Raw genomic sequence first — 20,058 nt, forward strand, 5'->3', positions numbered from 1 at the left:
TACTAGGGTGGCAGGTTACTCATCAAATTGTTGGTTCAGTTCTACTATCTGAAGCCTTTTTTAAATACTTCATTTTGCTTAGACCCGAGACAGAATTGGTTTTAACCCCAAGTGAAGGACATAGGTAAGAGGTGCTGAAATAAGAGATCTTTTTCAAAAATAAGAATAATCTTTAAAAAGTATCAAAAGAAAATACTACATTGCCAACCTCAAGAAATAGCAATATAGACGACTGTAAAAACCAAGTGCAAACTGTCACAAGAGACAGGGTAAAGATGATAGCTAGCTGGCCAACAGTGAAAGATCTTTACATGTTGAGGAAATGTTCAATTTGTGAATTAAAAGACATTACATTGACAAAATGGAAGACCTGATTCTGAAATTATGAGGGCTTTCACAACTTCCGGCAGCACCGGCGGTAGTCAACCAACGTGACGCCAGAGCAGCACCGGTTCGCACTGCAGTGGCTGGTCAGCTAAAGAGCAGCTCATCACGACATCGCTTCGCCCACACGCCGGAGTCAGCAATGCAGTGCCCCAATAGAGCAACTACTTAGGGGAGCTGTAACAGCCCCAAGACGAAATTGTTTTTATGCAGTGATCTGTTTGTGGAGTGTTGTATATACGTGTCAAATCGATTCTTTGTTTTTGTTTCAAAACAAAATCAGAGGATATCTAGGTCCTTAAGAGCATAGACTGTTGTAGTTACTATATGCCAATTACTAAATGCAACATGGGATCAATCTTTCCTTCTCATCCCATACGGTGAGTCTCCCCTGACACGCGGGTCTGGGTGATTTTCCCGAAATCTACCCCTTTTCATAGACATCTCCAGTTCTTTACCTTCACCCCTCTTCCTTCCCCTTCAACCCTTCTGCCTGCAGAAGGAGCCATTGGCTCCAAAAGCTGACTAATTACAACCGTCTTTTACGTGTGTGTTCTGCAGCCACTTGGTAAGTAGATTTTTTATCTGTCCAATTAAAGAACAGTTATTTTGCATGTTTTGTACATGAGACTTTCAACCTTTCCTTTCCTACTATGAATATCGGTTGGGTTTTATATATCTGGATCTTCTACCTTTCCTATCCTATTATGAATATCGGTTGGGTTTTATATATCTACTTTAGGGGAGGTTAACTAATATAAGGTGTTAAGTACGTACTGTCAGTGGTTAAGTACAAAGGTACTTATAATCAAATACGTATGTTTCACAGTGATGAAATACTGTGAGCAACCATTGACTACAGACTGACAAATAAAAGACTAATTGCCACTGCTGACTGACTTGTTACTCAATCTCTTTTTTCTACACATAGCGGTGGTATGGGAATGACCTGTACCATTTCTTTTACGTATAATGATAAAGAATGGGGGCACCCACATCACAAAGATGACAATGCATGTACACAGTACTTGTCTGAATGATGTAAGTGCAGTTCTTCCAAATGTAGGGAACTGTAATTATCAGCATGTAACTGCTTATTGCAAATAGAGACTTACACCTTGATTATCTCAATAAATTTGAGAACATAGTGCTGTTACATACAATAATTTAATGGCAGCATAAAACTGATTACCTTTGAATAAATGTAATGAAATAATGATCAAGCCTCGTCAAACATGACAATTCTCTTATGGGTTTTCTTTCTCTATGAAAATCTAAAAATGTAGTTACTAAGTAGTTAGATGGCAATAGTAGTTTAAGAAAACGAGACAGGATAAGGAAACAAAATTGGTAAAAACTCATTTAATCCTTTAGCTAAGTAAGCATAAACATATGCTAAACACATAACCAAAAGGGAAATGAAATCGTTATTAAGCTTAGGAAAGACAAACCAAAATGACTGACTTAAGATGTACAATCATACGTGTTCTGTTATGTGGAGAAATGAAATTGAATTCAGTCCTACGAGGCATTAATTTTAGTAGTGTTAAGAATTTATCAGAAGGTGGAGGTTATAAAAGGATTGTAATCAGTTAAGTAAGTTATTTTACATGACATCTTTCATCTTACTGAGGGGATCTGTGATGCAACAGGTTGTTCCACCTTTTCCTCACAATCAGCAGAAAAACATTCACATAAAAACATTTTTAAGTAGTTAAAGCTTTTGACAATGTTGACTGGAATACTCTCTTTCAAATTCTAAAGGTGGCAGGGGTAAAATATAGGGAGCAAAAGGCTATTTACAATTTGTACAGAAACCAGATGGCAGTTATAAGAGTCGAGGGACATGACAGGGAAGCAGTGGTTGGGAAGGGAGTAAGACAGGGTTGTAGCCTCTCCCCGATGTTGTTCAAGCTGTATATTGAGCAAGCAGTAAAGGAAACAAAAGAAAAATTCGGAGTAGGTATTAAAGTCCATGGAGAAGAAATAAAAACTTTGAGGTTCGCCGATGACATTGTAATTCTGTCAGAGACAGCAAAGGACCTGGAAGAGCAGTTGAACGGAATGGATGGTGTCTTGAAGGGAGGATATAAGATGAACATCAACAAAAGCAAAACGAGGATAATGGAATGTAGTCAAATTAAGTCGGGTGATGCTGAGGGAATTGGTTTAGGAAATGAGACACTTAAAGTAGTGAAGGAGTTTTGCTATTTGGGGAGCAAAATAACTGATGATGGTCGAAGTAGAGAGGATATAAAATGTAGACTGGCAATGGCAAGGAAAGTGTTTCTGAAGAAGAGAAATTTGTTAACATCGAGTATAGATTTAAGTGTGAGGAAGTCATTTCTGAAAGTATTTGTATGGAGTGTAGCCATGTATGGAAGTGAAACCTAGATGGTAAATAGTTTGGACAAGAAGAGAATAGAAGCTTTCGAAATGTGGTGCTACAGAAGAATGCTGTAGATTAGATGGGTAGATCACATAACTAATGAGGAAGTATTGAACAGGATTGGGGAGAAGAGAAGTTTGTGGCACAACTTGACCAGAAGAAGGGATCGGTTCGTAGGACATGTTCTGAGGCATCAAGGGATCACCAATTTAGTATTGGAGGGCAGAGTGGAGGGTAAAAATCGTAGGGGGAGACCAAGAGATGAATACACTAAGCAGATTCAGAAGGATGTAGGTTGCAGTAGGTACTGGGAGATGAAGAAGCTTGCACAGGATAGAGTAGCATGGAGAGCTGCATCAAACCAGTCTCAGGACTGAAGACCACAACAACAACAGCATGTAGAGAATTTTTCTTGAACATGCACCAGTTTGATCAGTGCACAGAGCTGAAGCAAGATGTGCGAGCACAGAACGTAACCAAGTGCGCGACACCAATTGAGCATCTCCACCTGTTGTAAAGGGATCACTTATGCTCTTGTGTCATAGCTTGGTGGTGTTTTGGTGGGCAGAGAACAAGAGGCACTGCCTACAGTGACAACAACCACACACAGTTGAAAGAAGCTGAAGAGAAATGTCACTATGTTGTTCTGATTGATAAGAGACCAATGTTGCAATTGTTACACAGAACAACCAAACATAGAAGAGTTCTTTAAAAAGTCATTACGTCATTTAGTTGAGCACCTGCACTGAAGAAGCACTGTGGGAGTTACACAAAGTGAAACAGTGATAGAACTGAACCGCCAACAAGTGAGCCTGTAGTATCACACCTTGCACAGTGTCGAAAGAACACAAAATCCAGTTGATTCCTAAATGGCAGAGTACCTTCAATATGCACTATACAAGCACTGTCCCCAAAGAAGCCCACAGGCTGGGTGGCACCATTAGTTACAGGCTCTTCTTGTCCTTTGGGTTGTAATTTCTCTAACTCTGCTAATGGCAGAAGCAACAGAACCATTGTGGTACTTTTTCTCACGGAAATATGTTTTAAAATACAATTTTAAGGCATGGACTATTTAAAACCTTGTGGTCATGTTTCTTATTGAAATATGTTTCAAAATACTAATTTTAAGGCATGCACTTTTTCACATCCATATCTGGACAGTCTCTTTGGCATACCTGGACAGTCTCTTTGGTTAAGTACCTTACTCCATAAAGGGTGTCCCATCACATTTTTCTATGCACTGCCTTCATCTCATTGAAGTACTGCTCTGGAAGAGTGTTCTACAACATGCCACCTTGTTATTACACTTCATTACACACAGGACTCCTTCAGACCTTGCACTACAAAATACTGGGTTACACTTTTTCACTACTTAAGACGAATAACTGAATAAACTAGCTATGAAACTGACTTATATAATGACACTCCTTCTTTTGCCATAGTATTTAAATTTAATAGAGGTTTAATGGTTGAAAATGGACTTAATTCATTATTTTGTATTCAGTGATCAAAATTAAATTAAAATGTAATGAGACTATCAATTAGACAAACCACTGCTTAAGCAGAGTGTTTTGGAAACATGGATATTGCTTACATAGTCATGTTACAGCCTATTCTCAACTGTTTTACAATTTAGCTTTCTTTCTCTCTTTTCTGAGATATAAGAAAGGACCTTTCCCACATGGGTAGGTCCATACAAACAAATTATTTTTTAAATCAGAAACTTGCACTAAGAAAAATGGAAATACATTAGTGAAATATTTTACATCTTTAGCACTCACATTCAGCCACACAATATCAAACAATAAAGAAACCAAATATCAAAAGACGAATGTTATGTGCATTATATTTTGTGATTTGCCATCCATCCAATAAATACAATTAATTAATTAATTGCCACAGATCATCAGCAGATAGTATTCATAGGCTTCCAGTAAACAGTACCTGTAGTTCTGTAACTATCATAAATGAGAAGAGTCTGTCTAATCCAGTCAGTCCCGCAGTTCCTACGGAACGTGTTATTTTGGAAAAACTTTTGATATTCATGATTTCATTGTGTGTTTTCATGTCATACCATGCTGTTTTCTGTTCTATGTAAACTGTAGACCTGAAAAAAAATCAATAGCAAAAGTGAAGTAAAAATAATTATTATAATTATCAACAGAGTTATTATTTATCGAATTCTCTGTAACTACTTACTTAGGGTCTGTCACACGCAAAAGTTCTCTTGCTAGCCTGCCTATAAAATTGACAGATGTGTTATCAGCAGGAGGAAAACGAGGAATAGGAATTGTCCTGCTTTGATACACACTTTGCCAGTCTTGCACTTTATTCCTCAAAAAGCTGTTGCACTCTTGTTCCACATTGTAACTTATTATCCGAGATACTTCTTCATGCCATATTTTTAACCCATATATGTTAACATAATCTTGAATGTATTCAAAAGATCGACGATATCCATCCATTATCTTTTCCAGACTTTCTAGTTTAGTCATAAGTTCACTTGTCTGTAAAAAAAATTACATGTATAAATATTAGTATACATACAAGTACTACCTAACACAAATATCTAAAAGTCTCTTGCAATTAGAGTTTATGCAAAAATGGTATCACAATGTATGAAACTTTGACATCTTGCTTTATATTTATGCACTTGTACTCACAAATAGGTGACTAACAACAACACACATTTATTCTTCATCATCAAAAAGAGTCAATGAGAGACTTAGTACTTTTGAGTGACAGAATCCTGAAAGCTCCTTAAAAATATATTGTACTACCAACTGAAAATTTGCTTCAATACTTTTTAATATTTGTGCACAGAAACTGTCTTCTGATTGTTTGAGATTGCACATTATTACAGATTCAAAAAATACTTGTGTAGTTATTGTCAATTAACACTGAAAAGGGAAGCTCACACACTACTTGACAACAACATATGGATGTCCACCTTATTGCATGGACGAGGGACTTCAGCTCATGACATATATGAGAAAATTTACCACCATAGCTAAATCTTGAGAATTTCTTTATTCTTTCACATGACTAGTTTTGGTAGTACATTACCACCATCCTCAGGCCCCACCCCTGCCAAAAGTGTATTTGATTTTCTTGGTGCATTTACTGTGAGATCCGTGTTACTAGCACACATGGGCTAGCTTTCATCAGGAGTCTATAATCAATGTGCATTGGAGACAACACGGTGTCGAGTATAGACCCCTGATGAAAGCTAGCCCATGTGTGCTAGTAACACGGATTCCACAGTAAACGCACCAAGGAAATCAAATACTCTTTTGGCAGGAGTGGGGCCCGAGAATGGCAGTAATGTGCTGCCGAAACTAGTTGTGTGATACAACAAAGACATTCTCAAGATACAACTATGCTGGTACTTTCTCACATATATTACAGCAATAGTTATGGAACTTTGTAGGGTAAACAAACAAAGCAAGTGGTGTCGTGTGTGGTGTTTTACACATTGTTGCAACCCCTAAAACTTGGCTTACAAAAGTAGGGCATGTGACTATAATGAACAAATTTGTTCAGAAAAGGGCAGCTCATTTTGTATTATCACAAAACAGGGGAGAGAGTGTCATGAATGTGATTAGTAAGTTGGTGTGGCAATCATTGGTTTTATTGTAACAAGATCTTTTTACAAAACTTTAAGTCACCAACTTTCTCCTCCAAATTCCAAAATAATTCATACTATGTAGATGTCGCTGTAGATAACAGCCCAAACATGCTATACCCATGTGTGTTAATATTATCAAGTGGTATGGCATGTACTCTGCCTGCTTGGTGTTATCATGGAGGTACTTAAGCCGATTGGTTCAAGGCATAGGTCTGTTCCTACATTAACTTGCACTTTATCCTCTGGGGTATACACTTGTGTGTGTGTGTGTGTGTGTGTGTGTGTGTGTGTGTGTGTGAGAGAGAGATAAAATGCCCTGTGGCACTCAAGCTGCGGTTTTTATTCATTTGTTCTTGTCCAAGACACCATAAAATAGAAACAATACAATTATTAAGCAAAATTGTAATTTACAATATTAAAACAAACCTAACATAACCAGTCGACTTGTTAAAAATACACTATTAATAATATAAAACACTGGAAACTCCAGGTAGGAATATCAACAATTCAGGAAAAGACAGATTGCTACTTACCGTAAAGAAGACACATTAAGTTGCAGACAGACGTAATTAAAAGACACTTACATAAAGCTTTTGGGCACAGACTTCATCAGCAAAAGAGGAACACACACCATTCATACACACAAGCAAACACACCTCATGCACTTGTGACCGCCAACTCAGCATCTTGGCCAGAATGCATTCTGGAGTTGACTGAAGATGGTGGTCATGTGTGCATGAAGTGTGCTTGCTTGTGTGTATGAATGGTGTGCATTTCTCTTTTGCTGATGAAAGCTGTGGCCGAAAGCTTCACATGTCATTTAATTGTTCCTGTCCACAACTTAACATGTCTTCTTTATGGTAAGTAGCACTCTTCCTTTTCCTACATTGTTACTATTAATATAAATGTCCTGTGGTGGTAATGGAAATTGTGTCCACCAAGGTTTTCAGGTGTTTAAATTTCAAAATTAGTCCAGAAAAAACCCAGCCTGAATAACCTTGTTATTTGTTGCAACCTTTAAGTTGCAATATCCACAGCATTCATAAGTACTAACGTAGCACCTTTCTTCAAATTTCCTTTATACCGGGATATACCCATCCTTAGATGATACAGGACTTTCCAAGTTGCACAAGGGAGTTCAGAACACCCAGAATTGTTTCATGGGTATTTTGGAACAAGTTCTGCAACAGCTCTACTCGGCACTTATTAGGTACAGGATTTATGTTAGTTTTCAATAATGTGTTTCCAGATACTTGAGAGCATCGTCAAACTGTTTCTGAAAGTCAATGTTTCAGTCATTGTTGTAAGTGGCCACCAGGTTGATGTATTTACTGTTAATTTACAAAAATAAACTCCCTCTTAAGTGCCTCAAAATTAAAAAATAACATTTAAAAAGATGAGAGAAGTAGTAAGGGCATTTAAGAGGTGTAAATATAGGACACACAAATACTGAAATTAGTAAGCATTTGCACAGCAAATTCTTAATGTATGTGACATGTTACTAGCAATTCACTACTAGTACTTCGAACCAGATGCAAATTTTTGAACTCAAATGTCTTTACATTCTAGTGTGATCTACTCAAACACCACTATAAAATAAAATTATGCAGGTTACAGGGTTCATTACTTAGAGGAGTGTTACTACTGTATCAGTATAATGAAAGTATTAGAAGGAATGACAAGGACATCAGAAATAGAGCAGGATTTCAAATTTGGAAAAGTATTCAAAAGGAAATCAGCAGTGTTCTTTTCAAAACAACCAACCCAACGTCTGCCTTAACTGACTGAGGGAAACCACAAAAAACATAACTCTTAACAACTGGATGGGGGTTTGAAACTCCATCCTTCCAGATACGAGGCCAGTGTACTAACCGCTGCACCACCTCACATGATCGAAATACTGAATTTACAGCTTCCGTATATGCTAATACAACTGATGCATTTAATTCAGACTAAATGTGATTCTGGTACAAATTCACATCAAATCGGACACTACCAATGAGCAGAAAAAGACAACTGAAGCTGCTTTTAAAGCATTGCCTAGCTAATACCCATTTATACTTAGGTTATTATTTCCACATAGAATGCCTCAGGAAGAAACTTAACATCTGCTTTGGCAAGCAGGCTGTACTTTTGCCACATACAATATAGGAACAAAACAAATCAATTCCAAATACACATTGTTACTACTGTGACAGCAGTAAGATTTCAACATCTTTTTTCCTATCGTGGATAAGTAAAATACTGGAACCGTAACTGAAAGAACCATAACTGTTCCTGGATTCACTATCCGAAGGGAACTTGTGACGAAGCAAGTAGGAACATTTTTACTTCCCCTCTTGTTTTGCCATCTGCCTCCTTAAAATTCATTTTTTTCATGTCTGACTAATTACCATTAACATAAGTTAGTTTAATCTGCATTTCCATAAAAAGAGAAAGGTTGGCCTTCCGTTTCAAAGAATGTAACACCAGATATAATTTTGTGCTTAGTTTTATGTATGTAATTGATTTTCTAATTTATTTTGGCTATTCCTAATTAATATCTTTCATTATAGGGTGAAATCAGTAATTGTTTCGTAACTTAAATTCTACAGTTGACTTATAAACAAATATAAATTCTATAATAATTATAAACATTTGGAGGAACAACTAATAGCATTCTTTAAGTATTTGTTTGGCTCAATTCGAAAACATGTTAGCAAAGATAGCTCTTAATATTAATTACAAAGTAACTACCAGTTTTATCAAAATATTGTTTGCATTACTATACATGTTAATTTCATGATTGAAACAAATAATTCAGCCTAACTCACGAGTAGAAGAAACTGTTAAAAAGACACAATTTTTCGATTTATTCAGATAATTCAATGAGTTAAGTTTTAATTGTAATTTCTGTAACTTACACATCAAACAAAGTGTAGTTTCAGTGCCTATTATTGTGATGATATATAAAGGCCCAATTTTTGGTCCAGAGACAGTCAATCCATGGCCGAGTTTCATACAAGGTACCCGTATTGGTTAGATCAACAACAATGCATCCACTTAACTGTGAAATAAGTGTAATAGGCTGTGTGCTGAAACAATGACAGTGTCTGTTCAATACACACCATATTACGCGGCAAGAACTGTGTGGTTAGGTTTTCACTGCACACATATCTTCAACAGGAAACTATTGTAGCAATATGTTGATGTTTGCTTGAAACCTATTCTGGCCATATAACTGTGTATTACTGGGGGGTGTGAACAGTGAAAGTAAAGAACTGTGAAATGCAAATGTGCACCTGTTCACTTCCACCCCCATTTTTCAGCCAGTGTAGCAATGCAGTACGTTGACTCCGAGGACAATCAACGAAGAAATAAAGGGCGCACATCACAAACTGCATAAAAAGGTCCTACCACCTAAAAGTACAGAGCATTGTCAACCTCTTGGTGATATTTCTTTAACCAGCACAATGTAGTAGGGTGACATATAGAAAAGTAAATTCTTTGTAAGAAGGAGAATTCAATCAAACTGTAGGACTGAATTTTTATTTTCAAATTAAAATCTGTCATATGTATACGCAAGTGCACCACAGTACCAACCTACAAGATATAGCAACCAAATAACAATAGAAATATGATTTATTAAAAATAAAGAACATATTCTCCTCTCTTGTCTATACAATGCTGCATATTACATTCCATTATTCAAAGCAGAACTGTAGCACTTGTTCAATAATTCTTGTCTTTTTGCTTTTACCTGGTCCACAGACAAATTGTGTTCCCTTCAATGCATTTTTCACTTTTAGGAGCAGGAACAAGTCACCGAGTGGGGTGGGGGTGAGGGTCAAGTTCTGGTGAATATGGAGAATGCTAGAGCACAAGAAAGTGTTTCCCCGTTAAAAACTGCTACATAGATAGTGCACAGTGAGTTGGAATGGTGTACTGGTGCAGAATCCAAGAGTTTTTCTGTCACACATGTGAACCTTTCTCCATTACTCTTTCCTTTCCCACAGCTGGGTTATGACTGCTTTGTAGTATTTCTGAGTAATAGTTTGACTCCCAGGCAACCATTCAGTCACATGGAACACCCTTGATTCTTAGTGATCTGGGGTTCTTCCAGTGTCTTTCTAGGTCATCCTATAAAATTCATGTTTCATCAGCTGTGATGACACTTGTGAGCAAGTCAGGTTGTTGTGTGAGTTGTCCCATGATGTTAAGGCATATGTTCTTCAAACTGCCTTTTTGTTTGACAGCACTATTCTTGCATAAATTTTTGCTATGTTGAATTCATCATGTTAAATTTGTCTTACAGACTCACTGTTAGTGTTTATTATGCTGATGATCGTATACGTGCCAATCTTTGCAGAGAATTCGTTAATTCTTTGAATGTTTTCTTCAGTTCCTGCAGTCACAGGTCAACTTGGGTGTTCATCATCTTTCACCTCTTACTGACCTGCAGATAACTGTTTTCTGCCAAACACCTCCTTTAACATTTGAATACATTCCACTGGAAACTTTTTAATTTCATTAATACTTCAACAAGCTGTCTACTCCAAACCAATTTCAAATGCCTCGTTTGTTCCAAGTTTTTTATGGATTAATTCTAATTTTTAAGATGATGTATATTTTGTCAGTCGATCGAGGATTTTTCAGTCCTATCAACTGCCAGACACATTTGGAGCCACACTGAACCTTATAGAAGATTTTTCCAGGTTAGGGTGAAAAAGTGTTTATGCACATTCGAGCTTGCTACTTACATGTTATTGCTACTTACATGTTATTACCAGAGTGCACAAGCCACAAAGAAATCCTACTTTGTAATTTATTTTAGTAACAAAATATAAGTAACACTGATAAAAATTTTGCCCCCGTCAAAATCCTTGCAGGATCCAGCTACAAAAAGTTAACTAATCTGGCAAATCAAAATATTCTTATAAGCCAAATTGTTACATAATATCTAAATAATTATAAAAACAAAAATAGTTGCATACATATTGTTAAAAACATGATTAAATTAGGCAGTCTTATCTCTTCAATTTCAAAAAATTATTAATTTCCCATCCAAATTTTATCTGAATTATATTAATAAAAGTAACAACACAGTCTTCCTGTTTTATAAATATTATACTTTTAATGTAACATATAAGCTTTTCTTTGAGGTAATGGCAATTTTTAATTCTTCATTAGTTTAGTTGTTATTTTTAAATTAGTCCACTGACTTCATTGTTTTTCACACAAATGTCCACCATATACCAGTGTAGCTTTGGAAAACAAACATAAAATAAAAAATTTGTGGCATAGCCTTAATTGCTACATCTATTTCTGATGCTTTAGGTGCTGCTTCTTGTAAAAAATTTTGTTTTTGATCTCTAGCTCTTTTTTCTTCTGAAGTACCATATTTACTCGAATCTAAGCCGCACTCGGCTGTAAGCCGCACCTAAAAAATGAGACTTGAAATAAAGGAAAAAAAAAAAAAAATTCCCGAATCTAAGCTGCACCTGAAATTTGAGACTCGAAATTCAAGGGGAGAGAAAAGTTTTAGGCCGCACCTCCAAATCGAAACAAAGCTGGTCCATTGTAATATGAGACACAAATTAGGTCAAATGAATGATGATACACCTACAGTAGTTTGGTTCGTGTCATAAGCTTAGCAGTTAAGCTTTACCAGGTAACCCCTGCTATGCGTCAGGCGCTCCATCCGTATTTATACGGGTACCCTTCCTTTTTCACGTGCTTCGTCTGGTTTGAATTGATTGCTTATTTTGCTTTGATTTGATAAGTGCCGTTTTCTTTGTTATAGGTGTTTACGTCACTCTAAGCTAAAAATGCATTAATGTACTGTGTCATGCATTGTTTGTCGCATTCTTATAGTGTGTGTTTACGGCTTGTCGCCGCTCGCGGCATGGCTTGCTTTTGTGCGCGCTACCGCCGCTTACAAAAGAGAGAGAGAGAGAGAGAGAGAGAGGAATCGTCTCATTAGCAAAACAACGGCAAGAGACTGCTATTTGTTGTTATATACACTGCTGCTTTCTTTAATAATGATCAACAAGAACCAAATAATAGACTGCGTATGATAGAACATGTTCTGAACGAGAGTTAGGCGAAAATTTTTCTCCGTTTGAAAATCTTTGCGGCCGCTTCTTTAGTACATCAAATTCTGCACAGACATTAGAGTCATCTTAGATTTAAAAATCTAGTCAGTTGCCGTGCTTCATTTCTGACCGTATCACTATTAGGCATAAGTATAATACGAATATAAACATGACACGATACGTATATTGTTCCGCATTTGCTGTTGTCTCACTCTAGTTTTGTAGTTTATTAGGCAGACAGGATTTAAATGAGATAGCAGCAAACACGAGAGAATACATGGCAAAATGTTTATGCTCGTGTTATTCTTACGGCGAAGAGAATACTGTATGTGATTCACATTTCATCAGGTTCCTATTAGCAACTATCTCTTCTCACAGGTAGGAAAAAATTCAGAACGTAGAGTTGACCATATTGACAAACATCCCAAACAGTCTTGCCAGTCGGATTTTCGTAGTACATTGGAATTCTGCTACATTCGAAGATGAACAATACGGAATTTGCATTTACTTCGTTGGATAATGTATGAAAATGTAGGGTTGAAACTCGGGGCGGAGAAAAAAAAACTTCGTCTTCCATCTTTTTTTAAATTTATTTACTGACGCAGAGATTTTGGCCCCAGTATGTATCTTTGTGCCTACAAAGCATGCCTGTGTAGCGCTACATATATTCGACGGCAGAAATTAGTTGTGGTGGCACCTACCAACATTTTTCAGAATTTCTGCTTGTTTTGCACTCGATTCTAAGCCGCAGGCGGTTTTTTGGATTACAAAAACCGGAAAAAAAGTGCGGCTTAGATTCAAGTAAATACGGTAGCCATTTTTGCCTTTCTTGCACAACTGTCTTGTTTCTCTGTTCTTTCTTCTTCTTAAAAAATTCCACATATTTTGAATGAGCATCTTGTGTAGTGTGAATTAGGATCTTAAGAAACTGAAACACTAGGCGCACCACCAACATTCTGTACAGCATCGTGAACAACCCACAAAGCACCAAGACTTTCCTCATGCTGATTCTCTAGTAAGCAGTCTGAATTAACAGAGAACACTTTTTCAAGAGCAATATTTTCACGAGAAAGAATAAGTACCATCTTCACAAACAAAAGGGATACTGAACAAGGCTTTTGCGAGACTGCAAAGAAAGAAAACCAGAATTTATCCCGAGTCTGTGTGTCCAATTGAATTTCTGTATTGCTTCAGCTGCACCAAGCAAATTGCAGATACGATATCCTTGTGCTTTTGCTTTATTTTGTCTGCTTTTGCTCCCAAGAACCACTGCTTCTGGGTGCTTAACATATCTAAACAAGACAGAAGTCACTGCTCCGCTATTGCAGGCTGTTCTGCTATAATACGTGGATCACGACAGGAGATAGCTGTTGTCAACTCAAAAGAAAGAGGATATCTATCCACCATTTTTTAAGGGTGGCCAAATACACCTCATAACACTCATATTGAACATGCAACATTGTAGTCCTGGCAAATTCTTGCTTTCAAAGCATGATTAGTTTAAAAACCTAAGCCAACTTCTTTGGCAATTAAAATACATTGATGTGATGCAAGATCACTTTTTGATAATGAAGTTTTATGCTCTAACACGTTTCTTTACAATTCTGACCATTGCAGAAGTTACTAGATATGCAAGTTCTCGGTAAAGGAGAGGTGCCACTGGCTTCTCTGTCTAAAAGTTTTTCAAAAACAGTTCAACTAATGTTCAAGCAGTAATAAAAAATGATACCTTTGCTGGGAGAAGTTTATATTTCAGAGTGTTTGAGACAACTTTGAAATTATGATTATTTTGTTCAGAGGGTTTTTCAAGGAACCTAGCACAATATTTGCTCTCATGGCTACCCTCACCTTTTCAATCCACTGCTAGACGGTGAATCTTTGCAAAGAAAATATAAACTAATAAAAAATTCCATTATTTTCCACTGTGTAGCTATCATGCCATCTTTAAAAGCAGGATGTACCACATGCAAGCCAGAACTACATATGTCAAAGGAGAGTAGCACTAATAATTCACTATTGGACCATTCATAGACAACTGAATAATTGTTTTTTCTCAAGTCAACTTCTCCTGATTTTTTTTTTCCTGATCACTTGCTTTAGTGCTGCTGAGAAAGACTGAAGAATAATATTTTGTCAGTACATGCCCAAGCTTCTCATCACAATATTGTACTAGAATGTCCCTTTGTCGCCATTGGGACACCTTTTTTAAGCTTTCATCACTACCCAATAACTATAAAAGAACATTTTTCAAGATCTGTTGAAAATATGTTTTGAAAATATGGAGATACACCGTGTACTACACCGAAGAACCAAAGAAATTGGTACAGGCATGTGCATTCAAATACAGATATAAATAAACAGCCAAAATACAAAGCTGAGGTCGGCAATGCCTATATAAGATAACAAGTGTCTGGCGCAGTTGTTAGATCAGGTACTGCTGCTACAATGGCATGCTATCAAGATTTCAGTGAGTTTGAACACGGTATTATAATCAGCGCACAAGCAATGAGACACAGCATCTCCAAGGTAGTGATGAAGTGGGATTTTCCCATACGGCAATTTCATGAGTGTACTGTGAATATCAGGAATCCAGCAAAACATCAAATCTACATCTCTGCAGCTGAAAAAAGATCCTGCAAGAACGGGAACAACAACAACTGAAGAGAATTGTTCAATGTGACAGAATTGCAACCCTTCTGCAAATTACTGCAGATTTCAATGCTGGTCCATCAACAAGTGTTAGTGTGTGAACAATTTAACGAAACATCATCAATATGGGCTTTTGGAGCTGAAGGTCCACTCGTGTACCCTTGATGACTGCATGACACAAAGCTTCATGCCTCGCCTGGGTCCTTCAACACCAACATCAGACTGTTGATGACAAACATGCTGCCTGGTTGGACGAGTCCCGTTTCAAATTGTATCGAGCAGATGGACGTGTAGGGTTATCGAGACAACCTCATGAATCCATGGACCCTGCATGTCAGCAGGGGATTATTCAAGCTGGTGGAGGCTCTGTAATGGTGTGGTAAGTCTAGTTATGACTGACAGGTGACACATATGTAAGCATCCTGTCTGATCACCAGCATACATTCATGTCCATTGTGCATTCCGACAGACTTGGGCAATTCCAGTAGGACAATGTGACACCCCCCACGTCCAGAATTGCTACAGAGTGGCTCCAGGAACACTCTTCTAAGTTTAAACACTTCCAATGGCCACTAAACTCCACAGACATGAACATCATTGAGCATATCTGAGATGCCTTACAACATGCTGTTCAGAAGAGATCTGCACTCCCTCATACTCTTACAGATTTATGGACAGTCCTGGAGGAGTCATGGTGTCAGCTCCCTCCAGCACTACTTCAGACATTAGTCGAGTCCATAGCATGTTTTGTTGTGGCACTTCTGTGAGCTCGTGGGGGACCTATGCGATATTAGGCAGGTGTACCAGTTTCTTTGGCTCTTCAGTGTACATGGTATATATGAGGTTGGTTTGAAAAGTTCTCGGAACGGAATAGGAAAAAATTCACTGAAACTTCATTTATTTTTCAATGTAGACTCCTTGTAGATTAATGCACTTGGTCCAACAATGTTCCAGTGCCTTGACTCCATCCTGAAAATGAGTTTCCTCCAGGCCTGCAAAATAGTTGTCAACTCCAGCTATCAATTCTTTGTTTGAAGTGATTCTTCGTCCACCAAGAAAAATTTTCAGTTTTGGCAAGAGATGGAAGTCTGACGGAGCCATATCGGGTGAGTAAGACAGGTGTGGCAACAATTCATACCATAGTTCATGTAATTTTGCCACGGCGACAGCACATGTGTGAGGGCGCCCATCTTGCAGATAATTTTTTCATTTCTAATTCTTCAGTTAAAATGTGATATACCCTTTCAAATGACATCTGGCAAAAATGAGCAATTTCATGCAGTTTCAATTGGCGACCCTCCATACCCATTTTGGGCACTTTTGCAATGATTTCTTGAGTAGTAACATATCTTGGCCGACCACAAGGTGGATCATCATCTAAGCTCTTCCGACCAAATTTAAATTCATATGTCAACTTGGCAACAGTTGAATATGAAGGAGCAAAGTCCGCCAGTGTATTCTGGAAATTGGCATGAATGTCCTTTGCTCTCATATCTTTCTTTACGAAATACTTAATCACTGCTTGAATCTCGATTTTTTCCATCTTCGCAAATCACTACACAGGAACAACAGAGCCATTTCACCACCACAGCTCTCCTCCAAGAGCACTGATGTGGCACGTATTTACAAGCAACAGTCCAATGAATATTGTAAACAACTCGTTGCGCTAGTGCTGCCCTCACGTGGTGATTCTGAGAACTTTTCAAACCACCCTTGTACTAATTTGTCCTTTTTTAATTGTGTTTTTGTTGCAAATTCCCTATAAGGGAACACAGCTTTCAAATTTGCAGCAGTGTCTGCTGCATTTAGAAAATAGAAATGTCTTTCAACTGCAGTCAAACACCACACTATTTCTGCTTACAAATTTCTGAGTCCACTTCCTGAGATTATGGCTGGTGCCGGTGCTTCAGACGTGCTTCCTTGTTGAGAGTTGGATACCTGTGCTGTCACTAACGATTCTCTGCCTTCTAGGAAAAATATATATTTTGGAACATGTACCTTGTACACGCTTGTTGGATAAATTCAATAAAAATTATGTTTTCTAAAATATCTCACCAATAACACTATTTTCTGCAATGCTCTCCTGTTTTAAGGAAGACTATTGGAAAAATAGCTTAATTTCACATTTTTTGCTATAGTATCAAGATGACGATAAATAGTTTGGACAAGAAGAGAATAGAAGCTTTCGAAATGTGGTGCTACAGAAGAATGCTGAAGATTAGATGGGTAGATCACATAACTAATGAGGAGGTATTGAATAGAATTGGGGAAAAGAGGAGTTTGTGACACAACTCGACAAGAAGGGACCGGTTGGAAGGGCATGTTCTGAGGCAACAAGGGATCACAAATTTAGCATTGGAGGGCAGTGTGGAGGGTAAAAATCATAGAGGGAGACCAAGAGATGAATACACTAAGCAGATTCAGAAGGACATAGGTTGCAGTAAGTACTGGGAGATGAAGAAATTTGCACAGGATAGAGCAGCATGGAGAGCTGCATCAAACCGGTCTCAGGACTGAAGACCACAACAACAACAACAACAACAACAACATCAAGATACTGCTTGTGCTGATTTGATTTAGTATCACTCCGGATGGCGGTTCCTCCCATCAATCCTACATCTGTACTTTTATGGCACCGTCTACAATATACGGAGGTTTCAGATTTTGGATCAGCTCGAACCCAAGGATACTCCAACTCATAAAGTGGATTATATCTATAATTTTAGAAAGTGTATAATATACAGCAAACTCAGTTTATTGGTGTTTGTTGCCAGTGTGAAGGCACCTAATTGTTTAAATATAGTATTTTATTTATTTTAAACAGTTCAAAATAATTGGATTTTTTTTTCATCTTTCCATGCAAAAAAACTCTCTTGTTTTAAATGCATAAAGCATTCCTACACTGTGTATCAGCTTTAAAAAAATTAATTTAATGATTTCTCCCTGCATGTCTATTATTATCATGTGAGCATTTTAATTTGCATTAAAACATTCTTAAAAATCAATACATAAGGCAATGAGAAATTAAAGGCTATTAAATTTCCTAACATTAATTTTGCAGACTACAACACAATTTTTGTAACATAATTAACAATACACTTAACCCTAAATTTTGTTTAAACTCAAACAATATTCTATGAGTTACCTTTTTTACAGTAAACAGCTATCAATCAACTAAGTCCAGCTGCAAAAAAAAGAAGACTATGGACTACACGCAGTGGCAAATAACAAAAAATGTTACCATTTGCAATTATGAAGTTAAGTCCCCCAACCCGATGCTGTTTGTTGTGACATGATCTTGTGCTGTAATCCTGCTGTTTTATAATACTGGAGAACTTGACCTGGTGTTTATGCATGTTTAACATACTATGTTTATGTTAAGTGCACATAGCTTTTGTACTGCATACTGCAGCAGGAGCTATCACCAGTCTGATAATCGAAGTTTACCAAAAATGAAGAACATTAAGCAAAAAAGTAAAATTAATCGGTTGTGTTGCACTGTGTTTGTAGAAGTGACGTCATAAAGCATTGCCTACATAATAAATTTATTTCCTCTTCAAAATAATAAAGTCCTACACATTAATATACAATATATAAAACAATGGAAACTCCACATAGGAATATCAACAATGTAGGAAAAGATAGATTGTTACTTACCATAAAGAAGACATGTTAAATTAATGACAGGCACAACTAAAAGACAGTTACACAAAGAAGCCACAGCTTTCATCAGCAAATACAGAACACACACCATTCATATAAACAAGCAAGCAAACCTCACACACACATGACCGCCAACTCCAGCAGCTCAGGCCAGATTTCCATTGGCATTCTGACCTGAGCTTGTTTGTGTCTATGAATGGTGTGTGTTTCTCTGGTTCCCTTTTGCTGATGAAGGCTGTGGCACAAAAGCTTCACGTAAGAGTCTTTTAATTGTGCCTGTCCGCAACTTAACGTGTCTTCTTTACAGTAAGAAGCAATGTATGTTTTCCTACATTGTTAAAATATATAAAATTAATACTTAAAAATCAAATTCCCAGGTTCTCCTGGCTTTTTACAGACGCTCAAAAATCCTGTATATATCCTTTTTTTTTTAATTCACAGTGCAGTACGCACACTATTGAAGTTAATGTGGTGCCATTTTTCTAAGTCAACCATTATCATTGCACAATTACTCAACAATGTCCTCTACAGCTCCTCTAAAGCTAAGGCTCAAAAGTAAAGCAAAGCAGACAAAGATGAAAGGATGTTTGGTAGTTCCAGAAGTATCAAGGTTAACTACATTCCAATGCCACCTCATCCCACACAATTGCACAGCTGGAGGTGCACATTCTTGTTATCTAACTGCAACACCCCAAATTCTTTGCTATACATGAAAGCATTTGGATACTTGTCACAAAATATTTCACTTCTATTCTGTAATGTGGTGAACATCACTTTATCTGTTAAGGAGACATGTAGCAGCTCTAAATGTGATTCAAGTGCTATTATTATTATTGTTATTACTATTATTATTATTATTATTAGTAGTAGTAGTAGTAGTAGTAGTAGTAGTAGTATTTGGTGACACTGCATGTCTGCAGCAATGTCTTTTCACACGACAATAAGGAATTAGGAGTGGGAATTACACTTGTCAATTCAAGATACTGTCACATCTCAAATTTTAAATGTGCATCTGCATATCATGTAATGACTTTAACACTTAAACAGTGGATAATCCAGGATGGAGTGTAACAATATAATGAAAAGAATAGTTGCTACTCAACATATAGCAGACACGCTGAGTCGCAGAAAGGCACAACAAAAAGACTATTGGAAAGTTAGCTTTTAGCCAACAAGGCCTTTGTCAAAAGCAGACAGCGCGCGCGCACACACACACACACACACACACACACACACACACACACACACACACACACATTTGACCACAGTCT

At 37.2% G+C, this 20,058-nt stretch overlaps 1 protein-coding gene across 4 annotated transcripts in view; it reads right to left on the reverse strand.

The window, feature by feature from the left end:
- LOC126176810 (WASH complex subunit 5) overlaps nucleotides 1-20,058 on the reverse strand; it is a 186,937-nt gene that overhangs the window by 56,287 nt on the left and 110,592 nt on the right. For all 4 annotated transcript variants that reach the window (XM_049923993.1, XM_049923991.1, XM_049923990.1 and 1 more), the window contains 2 exons: nucleotides 4,973-5,280; nucleotides 4,718-4,880 (listed from right to left, as the gene is read on the reverse strand). In XM_049923993.1, the coding sequence (XP_049779950.1) occupies nucleotides 4,718-4,880; nucleotides 4,973-5,280 (471 nt within the window). The remainder of the gene's footprint in view (nucleotides 1-4,717; nucleotides 4,881-4,972; nucleotides 5,281-20,058) is intronic.

Source organism: Schistocerca cancellata, chromosome 3 (genome assembly GCF_023864275.1).
Source record: "Schistocerca cancellata isolate TAMUIC-IGC-003103 chromosome 3, iqSchCanc2.1, whole genome shotgun sequence".
In the NCBI taxonomy this organism is placed as follows: Eukaryota; Metazoa; Arthropoda; class Insecta; order Orthoptera; family Acrididae; genus Schistocerca; species Schistocerca cancellata.